At 43.4% G+C, this 22089-nt stretch overlaps 1 protein-coding gene across 1 annotated transcript in view; it reads right to left on the bottom strand.

Moving 5' to 3' along the window:
- LOC122808866 (mothers against decapentaplegic homolog 4-like) overlaps positions 1-22089 on the bottom strand; it is a gene marked incomplete in the record, with an annotated part of 2707603 nt that overhangs the window by 938894 nt on the left and 1746620 nt on the right. The window contains 1 exon segment of the mRNA XM_044079966.1: positions 12897-12917. Coding sequence (XP_043935901.1) covers positions 12897-12917 — 21 coding nt within the window.

The raw sequence follows: 22089 nt of genomic DNA, 5'->3' as shown, positions 1-22089 counted from the left end.
TGGATGTAGAAGGTCCTTGAAAGCTGTTAGGGCATTTTGAACAGCCAACATCTCTTTTTGATTGATGGGAAGATGCATCTGGTCTGTGGTCTACTTGCCCTGAATGCATTTTCCTGCCATGTGTGCTCCCCAGGCATAATCCGAAGCATCTGTTGTTAAGAGTTTGCCTGGCTGTGGGTTGGGTAAAAGGCTGACCCTTGTTTTTGTGACATGCCTGTGCCCACCATCGAAACTCCTGTTGTAGGCAGGGAATCATTGGTATTACTGCTTCTAAACTGTGAGAGTGTTGAGTCCAAACACTTTTCAGGTACCATTGTAATTTCCTCATATGCAGTCTGGCATATGGTATTATTAGTATGCAGGATGCCATGAATCCCAGGGCCTACAGAATTTTTCTTGCAGGGAGATGGGACTTTCTTGCCAGCAATTGAAAATATTGAGTTAGTTGAACTTGTTTGTCTGGTGAGAGGTAAGCCATCTGGGCCATTGTATTTAAGCTGGCACCCAGGAATATAATCTGTTGCGAGGGCACTTGTTTTGACTTCTTTTCGTTTACTGTGTACCTTAGAGAAATTAGCAACCTTTTTACAAACGCCAGATGCTGTAGAAGAATGTCCTTTGTCTTTGCTTGAATGAGGCAGTCGTCCAGGTATGGATATATTTGAATTCCTTTTTGTCTGCAAAATGCAATTACTGGTGCCAGGCACTTTGTGAAGACCCTGGGCAGAGTAGATAAGCCAAAGGGCAGTGCAGAGAATTGGTAGTGCATTGCACTAGCTTTGAATCTGAGGTATCTTCTGCAATTTTGTCTGATAGGGACATGCAGGTATGCCTCTGAGGTCCAGAGTAACAAGCCAAGCCTTTCTGCCCAGGATGGGTAGAAGCTGCTGTAATGTCAACATTTTGAATTTCGGAATATCCAGGTAAGTATTCAGAATTGAAAGGTCTAGTATGGGCCTCCAGGCCTTGTCCTTTCTGGGGACCAGGAAGAGTCTTGAGTAAAATCTTTGTCCTTGTTCCTGTTGTGGTACTGTTTGAATAGCTCTCATGTCCATGAGGGCTGAAATTTGTTTTTGTGCCTCTGCCCATTGATTTTGTGGCAGGTCTGCATTCCTTTTAGCCTTGGTAAAGTATAAAAGTGGAATCTGTAACCTTGAGACACAATATTCAGGACCCATTTGTCCTGGGTGATTGTTTGCCAGTTTTGTGAAAAAAGTGCTAGTTTTCCCCCTAAGGTGGCTTCCAAAAGGGACGTGCTTGGTGTACGAAGGGGAAAGTCATTGTGACCGTTTCCTGTAAGGTTGAGACTTGTCCTCACCACCTTTTGGGGTTGAGGTGCCCCACTGTCATTGTCTGTGAGCCTTGGGGTTGAGATCTGCTCTTGGGCGTCTGTATCTGCCTCTCTGTGGTCTGTCTGACACTGGAAAGGACCAATTCTTTGTTGGCCAGTTTCTGCTAAACCGAGGTGGGCTGTACCTGTAAGAAATCCTGGACTGTTTGCATAGATTTAGCTTTATCCTCCATTTTCTTTAACACCTCTTCTGCCTTAACACCAAACAAAGTATCATGCTGTAAAGGAGCATCCAATAATTTTGCCTTAACATGATCAGGTAAACTTTGTTCTTTTAACCAAGCATGTCTATAAATCACAGAACGTGTAACAGCGGCTCTGCAAGAGGCCTATAAAGAATCAAAACCACACTGCAGAGTATGTTTTCCCACCTGTTCAACTGCATGTAATAAATCCTGCATTTCTTTACAATCAGGAGCTTCTGAGCTTGCAAGCATTTTCTGTTTTAACTGAGCCATTAAATATTGTTGGTTCTTAAGCATGTGAAACTGGCAGTTTAAAGCTCTTACTGCTAAAAAGTTGCATGTGAAACTGACAGTTTAAAGCTCTTACTGCTAAAGTTGCAAAAGTGTATACTTTCATCCCCCATCTATCCAAAGCTCTGGAATCTCTGTCCGAGGGTACTGGATTTTTTGCAATGGAAGCCTTAACCCCTTTTGGACCCTGGGAAATAGTTTCTGGAATCAGCAGAAGGGTTTTTGTAAAGAAACTTGTGAGAGTCAGGGACTCTAATACCTATCTGGTTTGGCTGGAGCAGGGGGCAAAGAGTCAGGAGATAAACTGAATTCAGAGAACACATCATCCACAATATCTAGCACTGGCGGAATAGCCAGGGGCCTGTGTTGAGGCAATAAGAGGAAATCCCTGAGCCTTTTCTTGGATTCTGACTAATCCTGGCTTTCCCAATGGAAATGTTCCCTCATGGTATGTAAAGTTTCCCCAAAAGAATAATCCTCAGGAGGAGAGACTGAAGGGATAGATTCTTCAGCATCAAAGTCCTCATAGGGGGGTAGAGAGTAATCTTGGTCTGAAGGGGAATCAGAGGAAATGGAAACCTGATCAGGAGAGTCATAGTCTGTATCCTGCCTAGGCCTTTTCTCAGGAGGGGAATGGGAACACCTGATTAGAGTAATGAGGTCTTCGGCCATTTTAAGCATCTGTTTCTTAGGCATGGAGGACTGTCCAGGAGAATGCTGTACTTGTTTCTTTGTCTTTAATGGTACCTTTGTCATGGCTGTTGTTTTAATGGTAAGTTGTGAAGGTCTGAAAACACCATCAGAAGCCGATGCCTGCTCAGCGGCTCCAGACCCATCTGAGGGATTAGTTTCTGTAGGCCCAATACCTTGCATTTCCAGAGGCCTAGATGTCTCCACGTGGCAGTCGGAAGCGGCCTGTGGCTGAGGTAGCGGGTGTCAGGGGCTGCGAAAGCACCTCGCTGAGAACCGGCGACTGGCCTAGAAGAGGTTTCATCGTCGGTTTTGGACCTAGGATGCCTGTCTTTATCCTTGTCTTTGCGTTTTTTCGGTATTGAGGTCGTTGGCTGATCAGACGGCATCGTATAATTGAACCTTCGGCCAAAGTAGTGCAAAGCAAAATCAAAACGTCTTTTTATAGTGCGTTTGTTAAAGCTAGCACAAAACCGACAACTAGTGACGTCGTGATCAGGCCCTAGGCATGGAATACAGTAAGAGTGGAAGTCCTTATGAGGTATTTGCTTCCCACAAGAAATACAATTATTAACTTTTTCTGACATTAGTCTGAGGCAAGAAAAAAGTTTCCCCAACGGGGTACTTAGCTTTACTGAAGACTTCAGGTCTGAGATTCGACTTTGAAAATCTCAGGAGTCGGCCGACCGGCACTTGCGAACTGCTTCTGGCACCTAGCGGCAAGAAAGACTGAAGAAAATGGCGTCAGACGCATCTTATACACCCCTGGCACACTTACATCAGGGAAGAAGCGACAGCAACCGACGCCGGACCAAGACTTTGGAACTCGGGCCGACTGCGGGCCCGCCTGACGGCAGGATAACCCAAGTGTAATGACTGCAGCAGTGTAACACGATGAACATCTGTACTATGTTCGTGCTTCACTGTTGCAATCATCACATTTGGGTAGATTCCCAAAGCTAAGGATGGGAGGAGGAATTTAGATAGCATTAGGACCAGCTATAAGGCCCTGGCAAGACTGCAGTGGCAAAGCAAGCTCTGGATTTAGAGAAAATTGGCAAATGGTAATGCTTGGTGAAAGTATGTACAGAACTCCAGGTAGCAGCTTTTAGGATGTCTCCGGTAGGGACACCTCTGAGAAAGGCTGTAGAGGTAGATGTAGCCCTGGTTGAATGGGGTCTAATCCCCTGTGGGATAGGTTTTCCATGTTGCTTACAGCAGAAATGAATGCAATAGACTATCCATTTAGAAATGGTTTGCTTTGAAATAGCCTTCCCCTCTGTCCCTGCAGCAAATGCCACCAGCAGTTGTTCAGATTTCCTTTGAGGTGTAGTCCTGTCCAAGTAAAATCGAAGTTGTCTGTGCACATCTAAGGAGTGCAGTATTCATTCCCCTTTGTTCTGTGGATTACAAAAGAAGGTTGGTAAATGAATTGCTTAAGAACCACACTGGATACCACCTTGGGCATGAAGGAGGAATTGTTCATGAGGGACAACATGTCCGCATGAAAGAGGATGAGAGGCTCCACTGCCATAATGGCCTGCAACTCAGATACAATTCTTCTGAAGTGACTGCTAAAAGGAAAGCTGTTTTCCAAGAAAGGAATTTTAACTCTGCATTTGCAGCTGGCTCAAAAGGAGGAAGAGTGAGTTTTTCCAATACAAAGTTAAGGTCCCAGGCTGGGTGGTCTTAAGTTTTTGGCCCCTCTGAGGAACTGCTTGAGCATTGGGTGGGAAAAAAGGAGTGGTTCTGTGTTGTAATGAGCCGAAATGGCTGAGGCGTGAATTTTGATGGAGGAAAAAGAAAGGTCCTTCTGAAGCATCTCCGTTAAGTATTGAATAATCTGAGGTAAACTGGGCGCTGCTGTGGCCATCCCTTGAGTTTAGTTCCAGGCACTGAATCTTTTCCATTTTTCAGCATAACATTTTCTAGTACTAGGCCTCCTTGCCTCCAAAATAACATCCAACACTTGTTTACTGAGGGATGGTAATGGAAAGATTAGGTAATTAGCCAGGCTCCCAGGTTCAGGGTTTGAAGCTGGGGGTGCAGAATCTGGCTCTCCTGCTGTGACAGCAGGGTGGGGGTATGAGTCAGGTGCCATGGGGCTAGCAGTGGCACACTGCGCAAGAGGGGGTACCCAGTGTTGGTGTGGGCAGTCTGGTGCAATCAGTATCATCCTTGGTTTGTCCTGTTTGATCTTTAGTAGTACCTTGGAGAGAAGAGGCAGAGGAGGAAAGGCATAAACTGATTTTTCCAGCTGAAGGACAGAACATCCACTTTCCAAGCTTGTTTGTGGGGAGTCCTTGTGCAGAATTTATCCAATTGGAAGTTCTGGGAGGAGGCAAACAAGTCTATATCTGGGCTCCCCCATTTGTTTATCAACATGTTGAAAGTCTTTGGTTCCAGTTTCACCTCGTGTGGGTCCATGAGATTTCTGCTTAGTTCATCTGCCAGTGTATTTAGTTTTCCTGGCAGGAATTGAGCCTGTAGATGCACTTGGTAGCTCAAGGCTGCAGAGGGGGTAAGAATGGGTACCCCCCTGCTTGTTTATGTACCACATAACAGTGGTGTTGTCATCCTTTACCATTAATTGTCCTGGAAGAATGTGGTCCTTGAAGGCTGTCAGAGCATTCTGTACAGCTAACATTTCTTTCTGAATGATATGCAGGTGCATTTGACTTGGGTACCATTTGGCCTGAATACACTTGCCTGCCAGGTGAGCCCCCCCATGCATAGTCTGATGCATCTATTGTTAGGGTTTGGGCGGCAGGGGATATAGTGAATGGTAGTCCCTTTTTTCGAGGCAGGCCTCTGCCCACCAAAGGAAATAACCGTAGGCAAAGTATGATAGGAATCATTGCTTCTAGATCCTGAGAATGTTGACACCATAGGCTTTTTAGATACCATTGTAGTTTCCTCATATGCAGTCTTGCAAATGGAATTAGTAGAATGCAGGAGGCCATGAACCCCAAGGCTTGCAGTATTTGCCTTGCAGATATAGCAGGGCTTTTGTGGCCACTAGTTTGAAGTAATTTGTCAAATGAATTTGTTTCTCTGGCGTGAGGAAAGCCATCTGAGAAGTTGTGTTCAAGCTTGCTCCCAGGAATATAATTTGTTGACAGGGTACAAGATGTGATTTATTTTTGTTTATGGTGTACCCCAGACATGTTAGCACCTTTTGTACAAATGCCAGATGATTCAAAAGTATGTCCTGGCTTTCTGCCTGAATTAGACAATCGTCCAGGTATGGATATATATGAATATTTCTTTGCCTGCAAAATGCAATGACTGGAGCTAGGCACTTTCTGAATACCCTGGGCACAGTAGATAAGCCAAGGGACAGTGCAGAGAACTGATGGTGCATGTAGCCTGCTTTGAAGCATAGGTATCTTCTGCAAGGTTCCATGATTGGGATGTGCAGGTAGGCTTCCTTTAAATCCAGTGTTGCCAACCAGGCATCTTTGCCTAGCATAGGAAGCAACTGGTGGAAGAGTCAGCATCTTGAATTTTGGAATCACCAAAATGCGTTCATGATAGAAAGGTCCAGAATAGGACGCCATGAGTTGTCTTTTCTGGGTACCAGGAAAAGTCTTGAGTAGAAACCTTGTCCCTTTTCCTCTTCTGGTACAGTTTGAATACCCTTTATGCTTAAGAGAGAGAGTACTTGCTTTTGAGCCGCTGCCCACTGATTTGGGGGTAGACCTAGCCATCCGTTTGTGGTTGATAATGTGTGGAAGTGAAATTTGTATCCTTGGGAAACTATATTTAACACCCATTTGTCCTGGGTAATGAGTTCCCAGTTTTTTTGCCTGCAGAGCAATCTTTCTCCCTAAAGGAGCAGTCAGTTGAGAAGTGCTTGGAAGCTGAAGTTAAGTCAGAGACAGTTTACCATACGGGGGAGTCTTACTACTCCCTGATTTGGAAGTGGGAGCCCCCCCACTACTTAGTCCTGTGCCTAACCTGGGACTGAAGCCTGGGTGTTCTGCTGGCTCTGCGTTTGAACTGAGAAAGCCTGTAAGAGGCAGGAAAGGACCAATTCTTAGAGGGCCAATGCCTACTAAATTTTGGAGGCTGTACTTGTAGGAAATCTAACAGTTTGCATAGATTTAGCTTTTTCCTCCACCTTTTTAAGAACAACTTCTGTGCTGTTGCCAAACAGGCGGTCTTGATTTAAGGGAGCAACCAGTAATTTAGCTTTAACATGATATGGCAAGGATTGCTCCTTAAGCCAAGCATGCCTTCTAAATACAGTCCCAGTGACAGCAGCCCTGCAAGATGCCTCTAGTGAATCAAAACCACATTGCAAAATATGTTTTCCAACCTGTTCAGCAGAATGCATTAAATCCTGTAAATCCTTATTTTCAGCACAGTCAGGAATCAACATAATTTTCTGCTTAAGCAATCCAATAATATGCTGCTGATACTTTAACATACGAAACTGGTAATTTAAGGCCCTACTGGCCAAGGTTGCAGAAGTGTATACTTTCTTACCCCATCTATCCAGCGCCCTGGAGTCTTTATCAGAGGGGGTAGGATTTTTGGCAGTAGTAGCCTTAATGCCCTTGGGTCCCTGTGAAATGGTCTCAGGATCCGCAGTAGGATTTTTAAAAAGGAACTTGTGAGAGTCAGGAATCCTGTAATATCTATCAGGTTTTCTGGGAGCAGGAGGTAGAGAGTCAGGGGCCAAGCTAGAATCCAAAAAGGCATAATCAACAATGTCTAGTACAGGAGGGATAGCTAAAGGTCTGTGCTGGGGCAGGAGTAAGAAATCCCTAAGCCTCTTTTTAGAATCAGAGTAATCCTGGCTTTCCCAACGAAAATGCTCCCTAAGAGTATGCAAGGTTTCACCAAAAGAGAAATCTTCTGGGGGAGGAAGCAGAGGGAATAGAGTCCTCTGCATCAGAATCCTCATAGGTAGATAAGGGTAAATCCTGATCATCAGAGGAAACAGAAATTTCAGAATCCTGGTCAGAAGTATCATAAGCAAATTCGGTCCTAGGTCTCAGAGGGGGAAGGTTGGCTTCCCCTAATTAAAGTAATAAGGTCTTCAGCCATTCTTATCATTTGCTTTTTAGGCATAGAGGCCTGACCATGCGTCGGTTTTCTAGGCATGGTTCGAGATTTAGGCCTTGAAGAAGAAGACGGTTTATATGAAAGTCAGTAGGCCTGAATACACCCTCAGAAGCCGGTGCCTGCACAGTGACTCTGGACCAATCTAAGGTAGAGACATCCGCAGGTTCCACAGTTGAAGCATCTCGTGGCATACTGGACTCCAAATGGGTCTCAGCAGGGGCCTGCGAATCAAAAGTAGCGGGTATCAGGGGCTGCGAAAGCACCTGAGTACCAGCGAACTGGCAACTGGTTTAGAAGCATCGTCAGCAGCTTTGGACCCAGGTGACCTGTCTCTGTCTTTATCTCTGCATTTTTTCGGAATGTCGGTAGTCGGATGGCTAACCGAAAACATACCTGGATAATTGAACCGAGTACCAAAATATTTAGAAGCGTAAATATACTGATGAACAGTTTTCTGTTTAAATAAGGCACAAAACCGACAGCAAGGTACATCGTGGTCAGGGCCTAGGCAAAGAATACAGTATGAATGAAAATCTTTATGAGGTATTTGCTTTCCACAAGAAATACAATTACAGACTTTTACTGACATTGGTTTAGAGCAATAAAAAGTTTCCCCAACGGGGTACTTCACTTTAGTTGAAGACTTCAGTTCTGAAACTCGAAAATTTCAGGAGTCGGCCGACTGGCATTTGTGAACTGCTTCTGCTTCGGGCACCGCACAGCAAGAAAGACTGATGTAATGGCATCGGCTGCATGCTTTATACCCCTGGCTACCCGATGTCACGGAAGATGAACAGGACCAAAGACTATGATAATCAGGCCGACTGAGGGCTACTGCAAGCAGATAACCCAAATGTGATGACTGCAACAGTGAAACACGAAGAACAATCTGATAGTGCACAGAGCCTGTCCTGAAACGTAGATATTTCCTGCAAGATTCCCTTATGGAGATGTGCAGATAAGCTTCCTTTAAGTCTAGGGTGACCAGCCAAAAGTCCTTGGCTAGCATAGGAAGCAGCTCTTGGAGAGTAAGTATTTGAATTTTGGTACCACCAGGAAGGCGTTGAGAATTGACAGATCCAGGATAGGGTGCCAAGAGTTTTCTTTTCTGGGCACCAAAAAAGAGTCTGGAGTAGAAACCCTGTCCCCTTTGCTCTGTTGGAACAGGTAGACTAGCCCTGATACTGAGAAGAGAAAGTACTTGCGCTTTTGGGCCTCTGCCCACTGGTTTGAGGGGAGGTCTGGCAATCTGCTTGGGATTGGCAGTGAGTGGAAGTAGAATCTGTATCCCTGGGATACAATGTTTAAGACCCATCTGTCCTGGGTAATGTACTCCCAAGTTTTTTGCATGCAGTGCGAGGTTTCCCTCCTAGGGGTGCAAGTACTTGGGCATGGCTAGGAAAGCTGAAGGACAAGTCATTGTGAACTTTTCCATAAGAGGGTGGCTTACCACTCTCTGTTTTTGAGGTGGAGCACTCCATTGTTTAGATCTGTGCATACCCTGAGACTGTAGTCTTGGTAGTCTGCTGCCCCTGGATTTGGACTGAGAAGGTCTGGGAGGGACTGGAAAGGAACAGTTTTTTTTTAAGGCCAATGCCTACTGAATCTAGGTGGCTGTACCTGTAGGAAATCTTTAACAGTTTGCATAGATTTTTCCTCCATCTTTTTAAGAACTTTTTCTGCTTCAGTGTGCCAGACAAACATTCTTGGTTTAATGGAGCATCTAGTAATTTTGCTTTGACATGGTTTGGCAAGATTTGTTCCTTCAGCCAAGCATGCCCTTTAAGAACAAACCCAGTGACAGCAGACCCGCAAGATGCTTCTAAGGCATCAAAACCACACTGCAAAGTAGGTTTTCCAACTTGGTTTGCAGAATGCATTAACTCTTATAAATCTTTATGTTCTGCACAATCAGGAATCAGCATAATTTTTTGTTTAATTAGTTCCATAATATGCTGCTGGTACTTCAACATGTGAAAATGGCAATTTAAAGCCCTGATGGCAAGAGTTGCAGAGGTATATACCTTCTTCCCCCATCTGTCTAAAGCCCTAGAATCCTTGTCCGAAGGGGTAGGGTTTTTTGCTGTAGTAGGACCCTGTGAAATGGTCTCTGGATCCACAGTGGGATTATTAAATATAAATTTGTGAGAGTCAGGTACTCTGCAGTACCTGTCAGGCTTTCTAGGAGCTGGTGTCAAAGTATCAGGGGTAAAACTGGATTCCATGAAGACATCATCTACAACTTCCAGAACAGGGGGGATTGCTAGAGGCCTGTGCTGAGGCAAGTTGCAAAGAATTATTATGGAAAAAACAAATAATGACATAGGAAGACTTCAGTCACTGGAGGTAACCCAGTTTGGTTTAGTCAAGGGTAGGTCATGCCTACTCATCCTGATGGACTTCAAGAGGATCAGCAAAGCAATGGATGAGAGAATAACAGTGCAAACTGCCTACCCTGTACTGGCCAAAACCTTTGACAATACCTCAACTCAGGCACTGTCAGCAAACTCATGAAATTAGGTATAAAGCCCTATGTCACCCACTGGAGAGCCAGATGACTTACAGACAGAACCCAAGATCTCAGGATAGAGTAGTCTATTGCCACACAGAGGCCTGTTACTCTGAGTCTTTTAGGGCTCAGTGCTAGGGCTGCTCCTTTTTGGTATTTCTTTGAGGTAAAGGCCAATGTCGAATTCCTCTGGCTGACCATATCTGCAGATGACTGCAAACTGGGCTGAGTCACAGAATCCCCCATGGACACAAATATCCGCCAAGAAAGCCTGATCTAAAACTCAGTGCAAGAAATGCATACTAGTATCTTTTGGGATGACAGATACCTTTGGAAACTACCACAATGAAAGCACACCCCTAACAGTAGACCCAGTGGTAAGGGATCTGGGAATGCATAGAGGCAGCAGCCTGGCTTTTGACTACCATGTGTTAATGGTGGTAAGGAAATCTTTCTATGTTGCACAGCTCATAAGCAAGGCTATGGCATCAAGATCCAAGGATGTCACTGTTCTGCTCTATCCTGCCCTTATCAGACCAATCCTTGAGTAATACACCCCCTTTGATATATACCTGATCAGGCATATGCAACAAACTGGACCATCCACACAGCTTGCACATATAAAAGAATACAGGGCATGAGACGTGGACTGCCTGAAAGCCCTGTCCCAGTATTCGGTATCCAGCAGGATGCTGAGAGATGGTATATGCCTGGCCTATAAAGCATCCTCTAATCCTGCTCTGACGGACCTCATCAATTTCATCAGATCAAATATCATCAGAATTACCTAATCTAAAGACCTAAACCTCACTTGCAACATAAGCAGAACATGCTCAAGGGGACAGATGCGTCTCAGAAACTGCATGTTCTCTAGAATTGGTATCTCATCCATGTCCAGCAAAACTCTTCCCTAATCCAATTCATGTGCAACTTGAATCAGTGAATGGGGAATCAAAAATGTACCCCTGGTCTGGCACCTATGTCTCTAACAGACAGAGGCAGCCTGTAAATGATTGACTACACATGCCCAAATCTACATACACCCCATAAACAACCTTAGAGTATCAACTTGCCAGATACATTTGGGGGAGTTAGCCTACACATACCCTAAAGTACAGTCCTCCTCAGTATCTGAAAGTTATACTGGCTCCTTATACTCCTAAGCATCAGCTGCATTTTAAAGGAGATCATCAGCCAGAGATTTTAGAGGAACAGGAGCAGCCAGTCATTGCTATTTATTTTATATTTGGTGTTTTTTCTTCAGAATTCTCTACCACCAAATGTTAGACACCAATATAGTTCACTGCCCTTTAAGAAATCCCTAAAGACCTTTCTCCTTGCTTAGGCCTTTGATTTTTTTAACTCCACTCCTTTCTGTCTGGCATCCTTTTACTACCAGACGTCTATCATCTGTTCCCTATAATGAAACTCTTCAGCCTCCAAAACAGATTTCCACCCCCACCCTGTACACTTTACTGTAAGGTCTATGAACCCCAACTTAGCAAAGTAGGGCAAAATGATGCTAAAAACTAATTCATGTGTTTACTGCATTTATGTCTGGTGGTTGGGGGGGCAGTGTTTGTACAGTATCAGACTGGCTGAGGATGGTATGTGCTTACCACTCAAAGGCAATCCAAAACAATTTTCTACTGCATATGGATTATGTACCTGGATAGGTTATTAAATCAAGAGTTATCCTGAGGTCAAGACCTTGTAGAAGCTGCAAGGCACTCCTTCACCCCACCACTGAACATTGAGACCTCAGCTGATTGATTTCATCCTTCCCCTATCCAAACCTCTAGGCAAGGTTTGATTAAACATCAGCAGCACTGCCCAGCTCTGTAATGCAGAAGGATAAAGCTCTAAGACCCAGACATCCAAAGTTTGAACAGCATCTTGGGTGAAGGAAGTGCTACGATCTCCTGGAGATAAGAACTTATAGTTTGCGTTGGTGAATGCCCACCATCCAAAGTCGGTGCTGAGGATGTAAGCTTGATGATCCCAAACCTGTGATAAGCATATGGGTAGAAGCATGTGGTGCAATTGCTGTCAGCCACCAGGAGTGGAATTAGGGCCTCATTAGAAATGCCATAATTGCTAGGATGAGAGCAAGGGCACAAACCACTTCCATGTCTGGCTGATTCGTCTCCTCGGTCGATACTGGCCTTTCTGCTGTGGACACTCACTGCAGAGGAAAGAACAGGCTCAAGATTGACAGGGGGAAGCTTGATGGGAGGCAGGCACAACTGCAAAACATATATATATAAAAAAAACACCAGAAGTAGTGTAAAGAACAAAAGCCCTATATGCCAGTGGGCTGGCCTTCAGTTTTAGATTTTACTTGTACAGTTTTGGTAGTACAAAGAGTTTTTATTGCATCTTATGTCAGTTTTGGCTATCAATTACTTGGTAACTGTCAGTTTTGTGCGTATTTCTACTAATGCATTTTCCATTTATTCTATTATCCGATATGGGTTGTTTCTATAAGAAAGAAGAGATAGAAAAAATACTTCTTCTGATATCAAGTAAACCAAAGCTGATGAGTGATAAAATGTGTGGAGAAAACATCTTGCACTGCTTTTGCAAGTAAATCAAGATTTGCTCTGATAACCATGAAGAGTGGAAAGGCTGACCAACATCATTCAATAAACATGAAGTTCAAACAGTTACACTAAGTCTACAGTTCAAACTTAGCACAAATATTTTGACATTCACCAGTAAAAGCTTCTAAATGCAAAGATTCTGCATTTCACATCTTAACTTCTATGACAACAAAAAAATCTCTTTGGGTACTCACCTGCATTCTGAATACTCAAACCTGCAAGAAAAAAAATATTAATTACAAAATTGTGAAAAGATCAGTTTTCAGCAATAACTTTTACAAGATACTGAAACTTGATTTCACTCCAGGCTAGTAGTAATTTTATAGCTAGCATCTTCAAGGGCTTACTGATCTGCATTGATAACTGAGTGTATTTCACATTGGAATTTTTATGGTTTCTGAACTACTTTCCAAAAGACTTGATCTAAGGAAAAGCATGCACTTTTGATATTAAGTAGCATTTTAACAAGTTGTCATACCTCTCAACTGTCTAGATTTTTTAGTCTGTTCCTGATAAAAAGTACAGTTGTGTACACTTACCATAAATGTAGATGTTAGAGTGTATTTACTTCTGCAGTCCTAACCATTGGGTTATCCATGCTGTGGTAGCCCTCAGTCGGTCCGAATACCAGAGTCAAGGTTTTGTGCGTCAGCTGCTGTCACTTGCTGAGTGACGTCAGGTCGTCAGAGCTATAAAGGAGAGCAGGCAATGCCATTACCTGAGTTTTTCTTGCCTTAACCAACCAAAGAAGTCCAATTTTAATAATTATTAGCAGTCCTGGGGTCAGAGACCCCCCATAGAAATGTCTCTCTCTAAGGACAGCAGATATCAGGGGGAAGGAGTGAGGGAAAGCATGACTGCAGCAGTGAGAACACTTGAACATCTACAGTTATGGTGAGTGTACACAACTGTACTATGTTCTTCCTTTCTCATTGCTGCAGTCTTCACCACCTGGAAGATTCCCAAAGCTGAGGAGAAGGGTGGAAGGTTGATAGAAATTTAAGATTGGGAGGGCATGCCCTGCATAACTGCAGAGGCAAACTCAGCCCTATATTTTGAGAATAGATGTGGCAGCTTCCAGGATGTCCTTGGTGGGTACTCCTCTAAAGAATGCTGTGGAGGTAGAGGATGCCCTAGTGGAATGGTTCTGATGGTCCTAGGGGGTGGTTTACCATACAAGGAGTAGCAAAACTGGATCCAGAGTGCTATCCATTTGGAAATGGTCTGTTTGGATATTGGTTTCCCCTGTTTTAAATCTGACTAAGAGCTGTTCAGTTTTCCTGAATGTCTTTGTACGATCTACATAAAACCTGAGTTGCCTGTGCACATCCAAAGAATGCAGTATCCTTTCCCCCTTGTTCTGAGGGTTAGGGAAGAAGGTGGGCAGGTGGATTGCCTGGTTGACCACCTTTGGCATGAAGGAGGGATTGGTTCTCAGGGAGACCCTGTCTCTATGGAAGGTGATAAATGGCTCAATGGCCATTAAAGCTTGAAGCTCCGACACTCTCCTGGCTGAAGTCATAGCCAGGAGATAGGCGGTCTTCCAAGAGAGGTCATTTAATTCTGAGGATGCTGCAGGCTCAAAGGGGGGCAGAGTAAGCTTTTCTAAAACATAGTTCAGTTCCCAGGCTGGGGTGGCCCATCTTCTGGGAGGCCTGATACTACAGGTTCCGCTAAGGAATTCTTTGAAAAGAGGGTGGGAGAACAATGGCTGTTCTGTATCAAAGTGTTCAGAGATGGCAGAAGCATGGATCTTCATGGAGGAGGAGAAGGAGAGACCCTTATTAAGAGGCTCAGCCAGATAATCTAGACTAAGAGGAATGGAGGGGAGATAAATGTCGGCCCCCCTGGACTGGCTCCAGGAGCAGAATCTTTTCCAATTTCCAGCATAAGATTTACTGGGGCTGGGCCTTCTGGCTTCAGTAATGTCAACGACTTGTTTGCTTAGCATAGATTCCTTGTTGGTTATGGTAGAATAAGCCATGCTGAGGGCTTGAGTGTCTGAAGGCCTGGGTGCAGCATTGCTCCCCCCATCCCCACCCCGAGATAGCAGGTGAGGTATCAGAGGTAGCTGTCATCGGGGCTGGAGAGAGATGCTATGCAGCAGTGGGTACCAATGCTGTCTGGGCCAATCTGGAGCAATGAGTATTGCTTTTGGTTTTTCCTCCCTTATACTGATTAATATTTGGAATGAGAGGAATAGGTGGGAATGCATACACAGAGAGGGTATTCCAAGGGAAGTTCAGGGCATCGACGTTCCAGGGCAGGTGATGGTACTCCCTGGTGCAGAATTTCTGTACTTGGTGATTTAAATGAGAGGCAAAAAGGTCCACCTAGGGAGACCCCCATGTGTGGGTAATTTGCAGAAAAATGTTTCTGTGGATTTGCCATTCTTGCGGGTCCAGCAGGTTTCTGCTTAGGTGGTCTGTCAGGGTGTTGATACCCGGTAGGTATTGGGCTATAAGATGTAGTACCATGGATGAGGCTGCTAGCTACAGGTTTATGGCTAGTCTGAACAGGGGGTAAGATTGAGTCCCTCCCTGTTTGTTGATGTACCACATGACTGTGGTGGTGTCTGTTTTTATGAGAGGAACCCCTGGTTTGAGGTAGGGTTTAAAGGATGCCAGAGAGTTTTGCACTGCTATAATTTCCTTTTGGTTGATGTGCAAGGGTAGTATTTGAGCGTCCCAGAGACCTTGGGTGCATCTGACTTCTAGATGGGCGCCCCAGGCTATGTCCAAAGCATCTGTAGTTATGGTCTGGTCTGATGGACGTAGAGTGTGAATGGAAGTCCCTTGTTCAAAGCAAAGGCCTAGGCCCACCAGAGGAACTCTGGCCTTATGCAAGGGATCACAGGTAGGGAGGTGTCCAGAGGTTGTGTGTGTTGACACTATAGGTTCTTTAGGTACTAATGAATTTTCCTCATGCATTCTGGCCAGAGGTACCAGGGGGATGCATGAGGCCATGTACCCTAGACTTTGCAGGAATTTCCTGGCAGAAAGCTGGGTTTGGGAGGCCAGAGTAGTGAAGTACTTTGGCAGGAAACTTTGTTTTTTCTGGGGACAGAAAGGCCGTTTGCTGTTCTGTGTCCAGTAAGGCTCCCAGAAATACGATTTCCTGGTAGGTGTCTCTTTTGATTTCCTTTCGTTGATACTTTACCTCAAAGAGGTGAGTAAGGTTTTTACAAATGAGAGGTGCTGCAGGAGCAGTTCCTTGCAGTCTGCATGGAAGAGAGAGTCATTCAGGTAAGGGTAAATCTGTACATTGTTTTGCCTGCAAAAGGCAATGGCAAGAGTTAAGACATTTGGTGAATACCGTGGGAGCAGTAGATAAGCCAAATGGCAAAGCAGATAATTGAAAGTGTAATGATCCTGCTCTAAAGCGCAGGAATTTTCTGCATGATTCCCTTATTGGGATGTGCAGGTAAACATCCTTTAGGTCTACGGTGACCATCCAAGCTTTGTTTGGCAGCATTGGTAGAAGCTGTTGTAAGGTCAGCATTTTGAATTTTGGGATTACCAGGAAAGTATTGAGAAAGGATAGGTCCAGGATGGGACGCCAAGTTCCCTCTTTCCTGGGAACAAGGAAAAGTCTGGAAAAGAATCCTTTTGCAACATGTTCTGGAGGCACAGGCTCTACTGCCCCTAGGGCTATTAGGTTTTGCACTTGTTTTAGTGCTTCTGCCCACTGGTTTGGAGGTAGGCCTGGGTACCCTTTTGGAGGTGGTAGTTCTCGGAAATTGAATTTGTACCCCTGAGCAATGATTTTTAAGACCCATTGATCTTTTGTTATAAAGTTCCAATTTTCTCTCCGAAGAGATAGCCTTCTTCCTAGCTTTTGGTGTGGTGGAGGCAGGCAGAGATGGGAAAAGTAGTCATTGAGAGTTTTTAGCATACAGGGTTGTTTTTTTAACTCCTTGCTCTAGAGTTAGAGGGGGGCCACTGTTTATTTCTTTGCTGGCCCTGAGTTTGAGCCCTGGTGGGTCTGTCCCTATGGGTTTTGCCTTGTGCCTGCCTGTTTGGTGCAGGAAAGGACCAGTGTTTAGAGGGAAAAGTTTTGCTGAACCTAGGAGGTTGTACTTGAAGGAAATTTTAACAGTCTGCATCGATTCTGCTTTGTCTCATCTTTTTAAGTACCTCTTCAGTTTTCTGTCTGAACAAGCGGTCTTTGTCAAGAGGTGAATCCATGATTTTAGCTTTGACATGATCAAGGAGAGGTTGTTCCTTCAACCATGCATGTCTTCTGATAACAGATTCTGTCACTGCTGCCCTGATAAAAGCTTCTAGGGTATCAAATCCACAGTGCAAGGAGTGTTTTGCCACCTGAGATGAAGAGTGCAGTAATTCTGCTATCTCTTTATTATTGGCAAAATCTGATAAAGCAGAACTTTTCTGTTTCAAAAGTTCCAAAATGTGTGCTGTTGATATTTTAACATATGGGACTGAGTGTTGAGATCCCTTATAGTTATAAGTTGCAGAGGTATATACTTTTTCCCCATCTTCAACTCCCTTAGGTCCCTGAGTAATCAACTCTGGATCTGCTATAGGATTTCTATAAAGGAATTTATGTGACTCAGGTATTCTGCAATACCGGTCAGGTTTTCTGGGGGCAGGTGGAAGGGTGTCAGGGGTTCATAGGTTGGTACTAGGCTATCAGCCCTAGGGCCTATACAAGCCTAACCATAACAATTCCCTGGCTATTTCTTCCCACATTATTTACTTTCCTGGACCCCTGTCTAGCAGGGAGACTGACGTGATCCCTGGGGTGAATTTCCTTTCTCCCATCCAATCGTCAAGGTTCCTCTTGAAGAGGTCCAAAGAGGCACTCTGCTTGACATGTATGGGTAATCTATTCCAGAGTCTGGGGACTCTCTGGGTCAGGAACCTATCCCTCCAACATGTTTTGTTTATTGTGATGACAAGGTTTAGATCCCTGGAGCGTGTACCTCTGAGGTATTGGGATTTCTTTAAGTGTAACATGTCCACTGGATTCTTGGCAAACATCATCTACCACCTCCAAAGATGGGTGAGATGGCCAGAGACCTATGCTGGGGTAGGTCCAGAAACTCTCTTAGTCTTTTCTTGGACTGAGGGAAATCCATCGAGTCCCACTGGAAGTGTTCCCTGAGGGTGTGGAGGGTTTCCCCAAAGGAAAAGTCCTCCGGAAGTGATGCAGAAGGAATAGATTCCTCTGCATATGAGTCTTCATAGGCAGTAAGAGGATTTTCCTCTTCAAAAACAGAGGAGTCAGATCCCTCGGAGTCTAAATCCGATTGGATGTCTGGAGAAGGATCCCTTCTCCTTTTGGATGGAGTGGCTTGATTACCCCAGGTGAAAGTGATGAGATCCTCTGCCAATTTAAGCATTCTAGTTTGAGGAGGGGGAGGAGTAGTGGAATGGAGACTTTTTGCTGTTTTCTTAGGAGTGGGTCTAAGTCTGGCCTGAAAAGGTATCCCTCGGTGCCATCGGTGTGTGTTAGTTGGAAGAGAGGGCGAAGGCCTTAAAGTGAAATCCGAAGTGCAAGCGGTATCTTCGGAAGCTGGTGCCTGCTTAGTGGCTTCCGGACCTAACCTAGGGTGAGACATCCGAAGGCTTGTTAGATGATGAAGACATCTGTGGCATGCAGGACTCCGAAAAGGTCTCAGTAGAGGCCTGCGAAGTAAGTGACATGGGCATCAGGGGCTGCGAAAGCACCTCACTGAATTCCAAAGAACTGACGACCCATTTAACAGTGGTGTCATTGGAAGGCTTGGCCTTATGCGGTCTGTCTCTATCCTTATCTTTACATTTTTTCGGACAATCTGTGGTTTGCTGACTGACAGATGCCATATCGGTAATCGAAGACAGAAATATCTGGCTACAAACAGAGATCTATGACGAATAGTTCTAGCGTTAAAAAGGGCACAGAACCAACAGCAGGGTATGTCGTGATCTGGGCCTAAGCAAGCGACGCAGTAAGAATTTAAGTCTCGGTGTGGTATTTGCTTTCCACAGATGAGACAGTTATTGACTTTTTCGGACATCGGTTAGTGCAAGAAAAAGCCAAGAGAAGAAGTATATTAATTCCATAAAATGAACGCTTTATTGAAATATCTGCGTTTTCGTCCAAATGTAGACTTCATCAGATTTAACAACCGTAATAACGGTTATTAATAAGAATAATAATAAGAATTAAATTTGTATAAATGGGAACGGAATGGTTATTATGGTTGTTAAATCTGATGAAATCTACATTTGGACGAAAACGCAGTTATTTCAATAAAGCGTTCATTTTATGGAATTAATATACTTCTTCTCTTGGCTTCTTCATTCGGTGGTTATTGGTACTGTTTTGTGAAGTTGGCCATTGATTTTACATTTAGTGCAAGAAAAAGGAAGGATCCCCAATAGGGTACTTAGCTTTAGGTGTTTTCAGCTGAAGTTTGAAATCTGGAAACAGCCGACTGGCACTGTTGTAAATTGCTTCTGCTGCGGGCCCCAGGGCAAGAACGACTGAGGTAATGGCGTCGCTTGCTCTTCTTTATAGTTCAGACAACCTGACGTCACCCAGCAAGCGATAGCAGCAGACGCACAAAACCTTGACTCTGGTATCTGGACTGACTGAGGGCTACCACAGCATGGATAACCCAATGGTGAAGACTACAGTAGAGAGAAACGAAGAACATCTAACATTCATCTTCCATGGCTACACCCTTGCTACTCCTACAACCCTCTCTACCTAACTACAACACACAGACTTAGTCACAGTCATCTGGTATGGTGCTCTAAGGATAAATGTGCTCCAGTACATTAACTACAAATGTTTTTTTCACCTCCCAAAAGTCAGCCAATTTTTGAATGCCATCTTGGTTGGCATACATGATGAAAAAAGACAAGGGTAACAAAATATGAGGATTGTTAGTCCACTTCATGTTGATAAAGAAAAGGACGCAGTTGTCCTTCAAGAAAATGTGGGAACATATCCAAATCTAATTATGTTACAAATGCACTGACAGATAGTAACTCTAAATGTCAATAAGCTGGATGAAGGACTTCCAAGATGGCTGCATAATGAGTTGTTGTTATTGCATCTTTCGGCTTTTCCCTGTTAGGGGTTGCCACAGCGGAACGCCAGTCCGCTAATGATTGGCAGTAGATTTTTACGTACCGACTTGCCAGGCCTGACGCACAACCTTCAACGAAGGTACACCCATTCACGCATGTCTCCACACAGAAGATGCTTTAGCTGAGAATCAAACAGGACGTCTTACTGTGAGGCGACAACGCTACTGCAGCACCACCCCGCAGCTCTGCAACAGCGCAATTTCAGCTCTCCCGGTGTTAAAAAAAAAAAAAAGTGAGAAACAAGAACGGTGATATCATCAGCTTGTGTAAAATTCAGTTAATGGCAAGTACATACAGCCAGCAAAGAAGAAATTTAGAGAACCTGAAAGAAAATGAACCAGAAAAGTTGGAGAAAGCATTGGGTTGGGAATAATCCTGCAAGCTGTTCAACAAAAAGCAGTTCAAGCTTCAGCTCTAGTACAAGAAATGGCTTCCAGTAATGTAGGGGGAAAAATAAATCAAATGTCCATGGAGGTGGCTAAAATAAATTAAACAATGTAGGAGTATATCAACTCAAACAAAAGGCTGGAAAAATAGAAAAAGCTTTAACTAGCTATTCAGATGAACTGAAAAAAAATGCAAAAATCAGAGGATGAAATCAAGAAAAAGGTCGACAAGTATGAGACTTCCCAAGAAGAGATGCTTCAAGAAATGGTAAAGTTAGATTTTCTGGTGTACTAGAGAAACTGTAAGGAACAGATTGTATTTATTTTATGAAAGCACAAGTAAGCAAGCGGACTGGTATTGCACAGCAGAATTTGTTAACCGAAAAGGAATGTCTAGTGTATGCTCCAACTGGCCATGACAAAGCAGCCAGCACCTGTATTAGTAAACATGCAATCATACCAGTAGAAAGAGCTGATCCTGACAAAACTAGTTATTTTATAGCTAGCATCTTCAATTACTGATCTGCATTGATAACTGGAGGGTATGTCACATTGGAATTTTTTTTTTTGTTTCTGAATTGCAGAATTGGGAAAATTATTAAAATCTGAGACAGTATACTGTTGGTGGAAAATGACTATTCACTGAAAACCAGGCAGAACAGAAACTAATTTATCCCAGCAATCACGGAATATTAAGTGACAGATGCAAGCCACGATTTCAAGCTGCTGTAGCCAACTCTCTTCAGAATATTTTCTCCTGGAGGAACAAACGCATTTATGGATGTACAGCAGGCCAAGGAAAAAAAAAAGATTATCCAACAGAAAGTTGACAATAAACCTCAGAGAGACTTGGCTACTGAAACCTTTTCCAGAGTTCCAAAGGAAAATACTTGAGAGAGAGAAAAAAAAGAGGAAACATTAACTTGAAGAATTAGGAGTACCTTAGACTTGAACCACAGTTTGGTGCTGGGAGGTGGAGATGATCAGCAAGGCAACCAGCCAGCACTGACATTAATAAATAAATGGGAGACTATAAAGCATCAATCACATTTGTAAAATATTACTTTGCAAGTAAAGTGGCTGGGAAACACTGGGCTTTTGTTGATTTTGTTAAATGTGTCGGTGGACTGTAAATTATATGCTCCACTTTATGTCATTAATGTTTAGAACACTAAAAGGGAAAAAGTAACTAAGTAAAGCAGTTTTTTGTTCTTATTAGTATTTAAAACATTTCATGACAAATTGCATGTAATATATAGTAAAGCAATTTTGTGTAGTCTGTAGTCAGGGGTATTTTAAATATGGGGAAGTCCCTTTAGTGACTGTTGTATCTGTTAAATTTATTAAAGTAAACAAGTACTTTTTTATTAGTAAGAAATATACGCTTTACAGTATGACAAGAGAAAAATGGCTGGGCAAAAGCACGTTTAATGTTAATAAGTTGTAATCTTGGGCTACTGGGGTGGGAGATGGGTTGTAAAAGTGCACTGATTACATTATATGTAGAAGTAAAGATCATGTTTAAAGTGACGTAATGGACTTTTACTTTATATATTTTTTTTACATAAAACAGCCTTCTCATGCATCCTAGTACATTTAAACACTCTTTTATACAAAAATAAAAGTCTGCTTTGAATTCATTCTTTAAAAAAAGTGACTTTTAAAACATTTCCAAACACAGAAGTGTAAGTTTCTCATTCTGCATTTACAGCATTAATATTAATATGCCGAAAGGTGGCATGTGTGTCACTGTGGGAGCCAGGTCTAATTTGAATAGATTATCATGAATTAAATACTTATGAAATAATTATTTCATTGACAACCTGTTAAATTAACAGTTTGGCAAAAAAAATACTTTTTAGTTTTGTGTGTTTGTTCCAAGTTAATTGCTCTGAAAC

The sequence above is a fragment of the Protopterus annectens genome, chromosome 8.part0, assembly GCF_019279795.1.
Source record: "Protopterus annectens isolate FY-2018-M chromosome 8.part0, PAN1.0, whole genome shotgun sequence".
In the NCBI taxonomy this organism is placed as follows: domain Eukaryota; kingdom Metazoa; phylum Chordata; order Ceratodontiformes; family Protopteridae; genus Protopterus; species Protopterus annectens.
The sequence above is the reverse complement of the archived record's forward strand: the minus strand, read 5'-3'. Positions and strand labels throughout refer to the sequence as shown.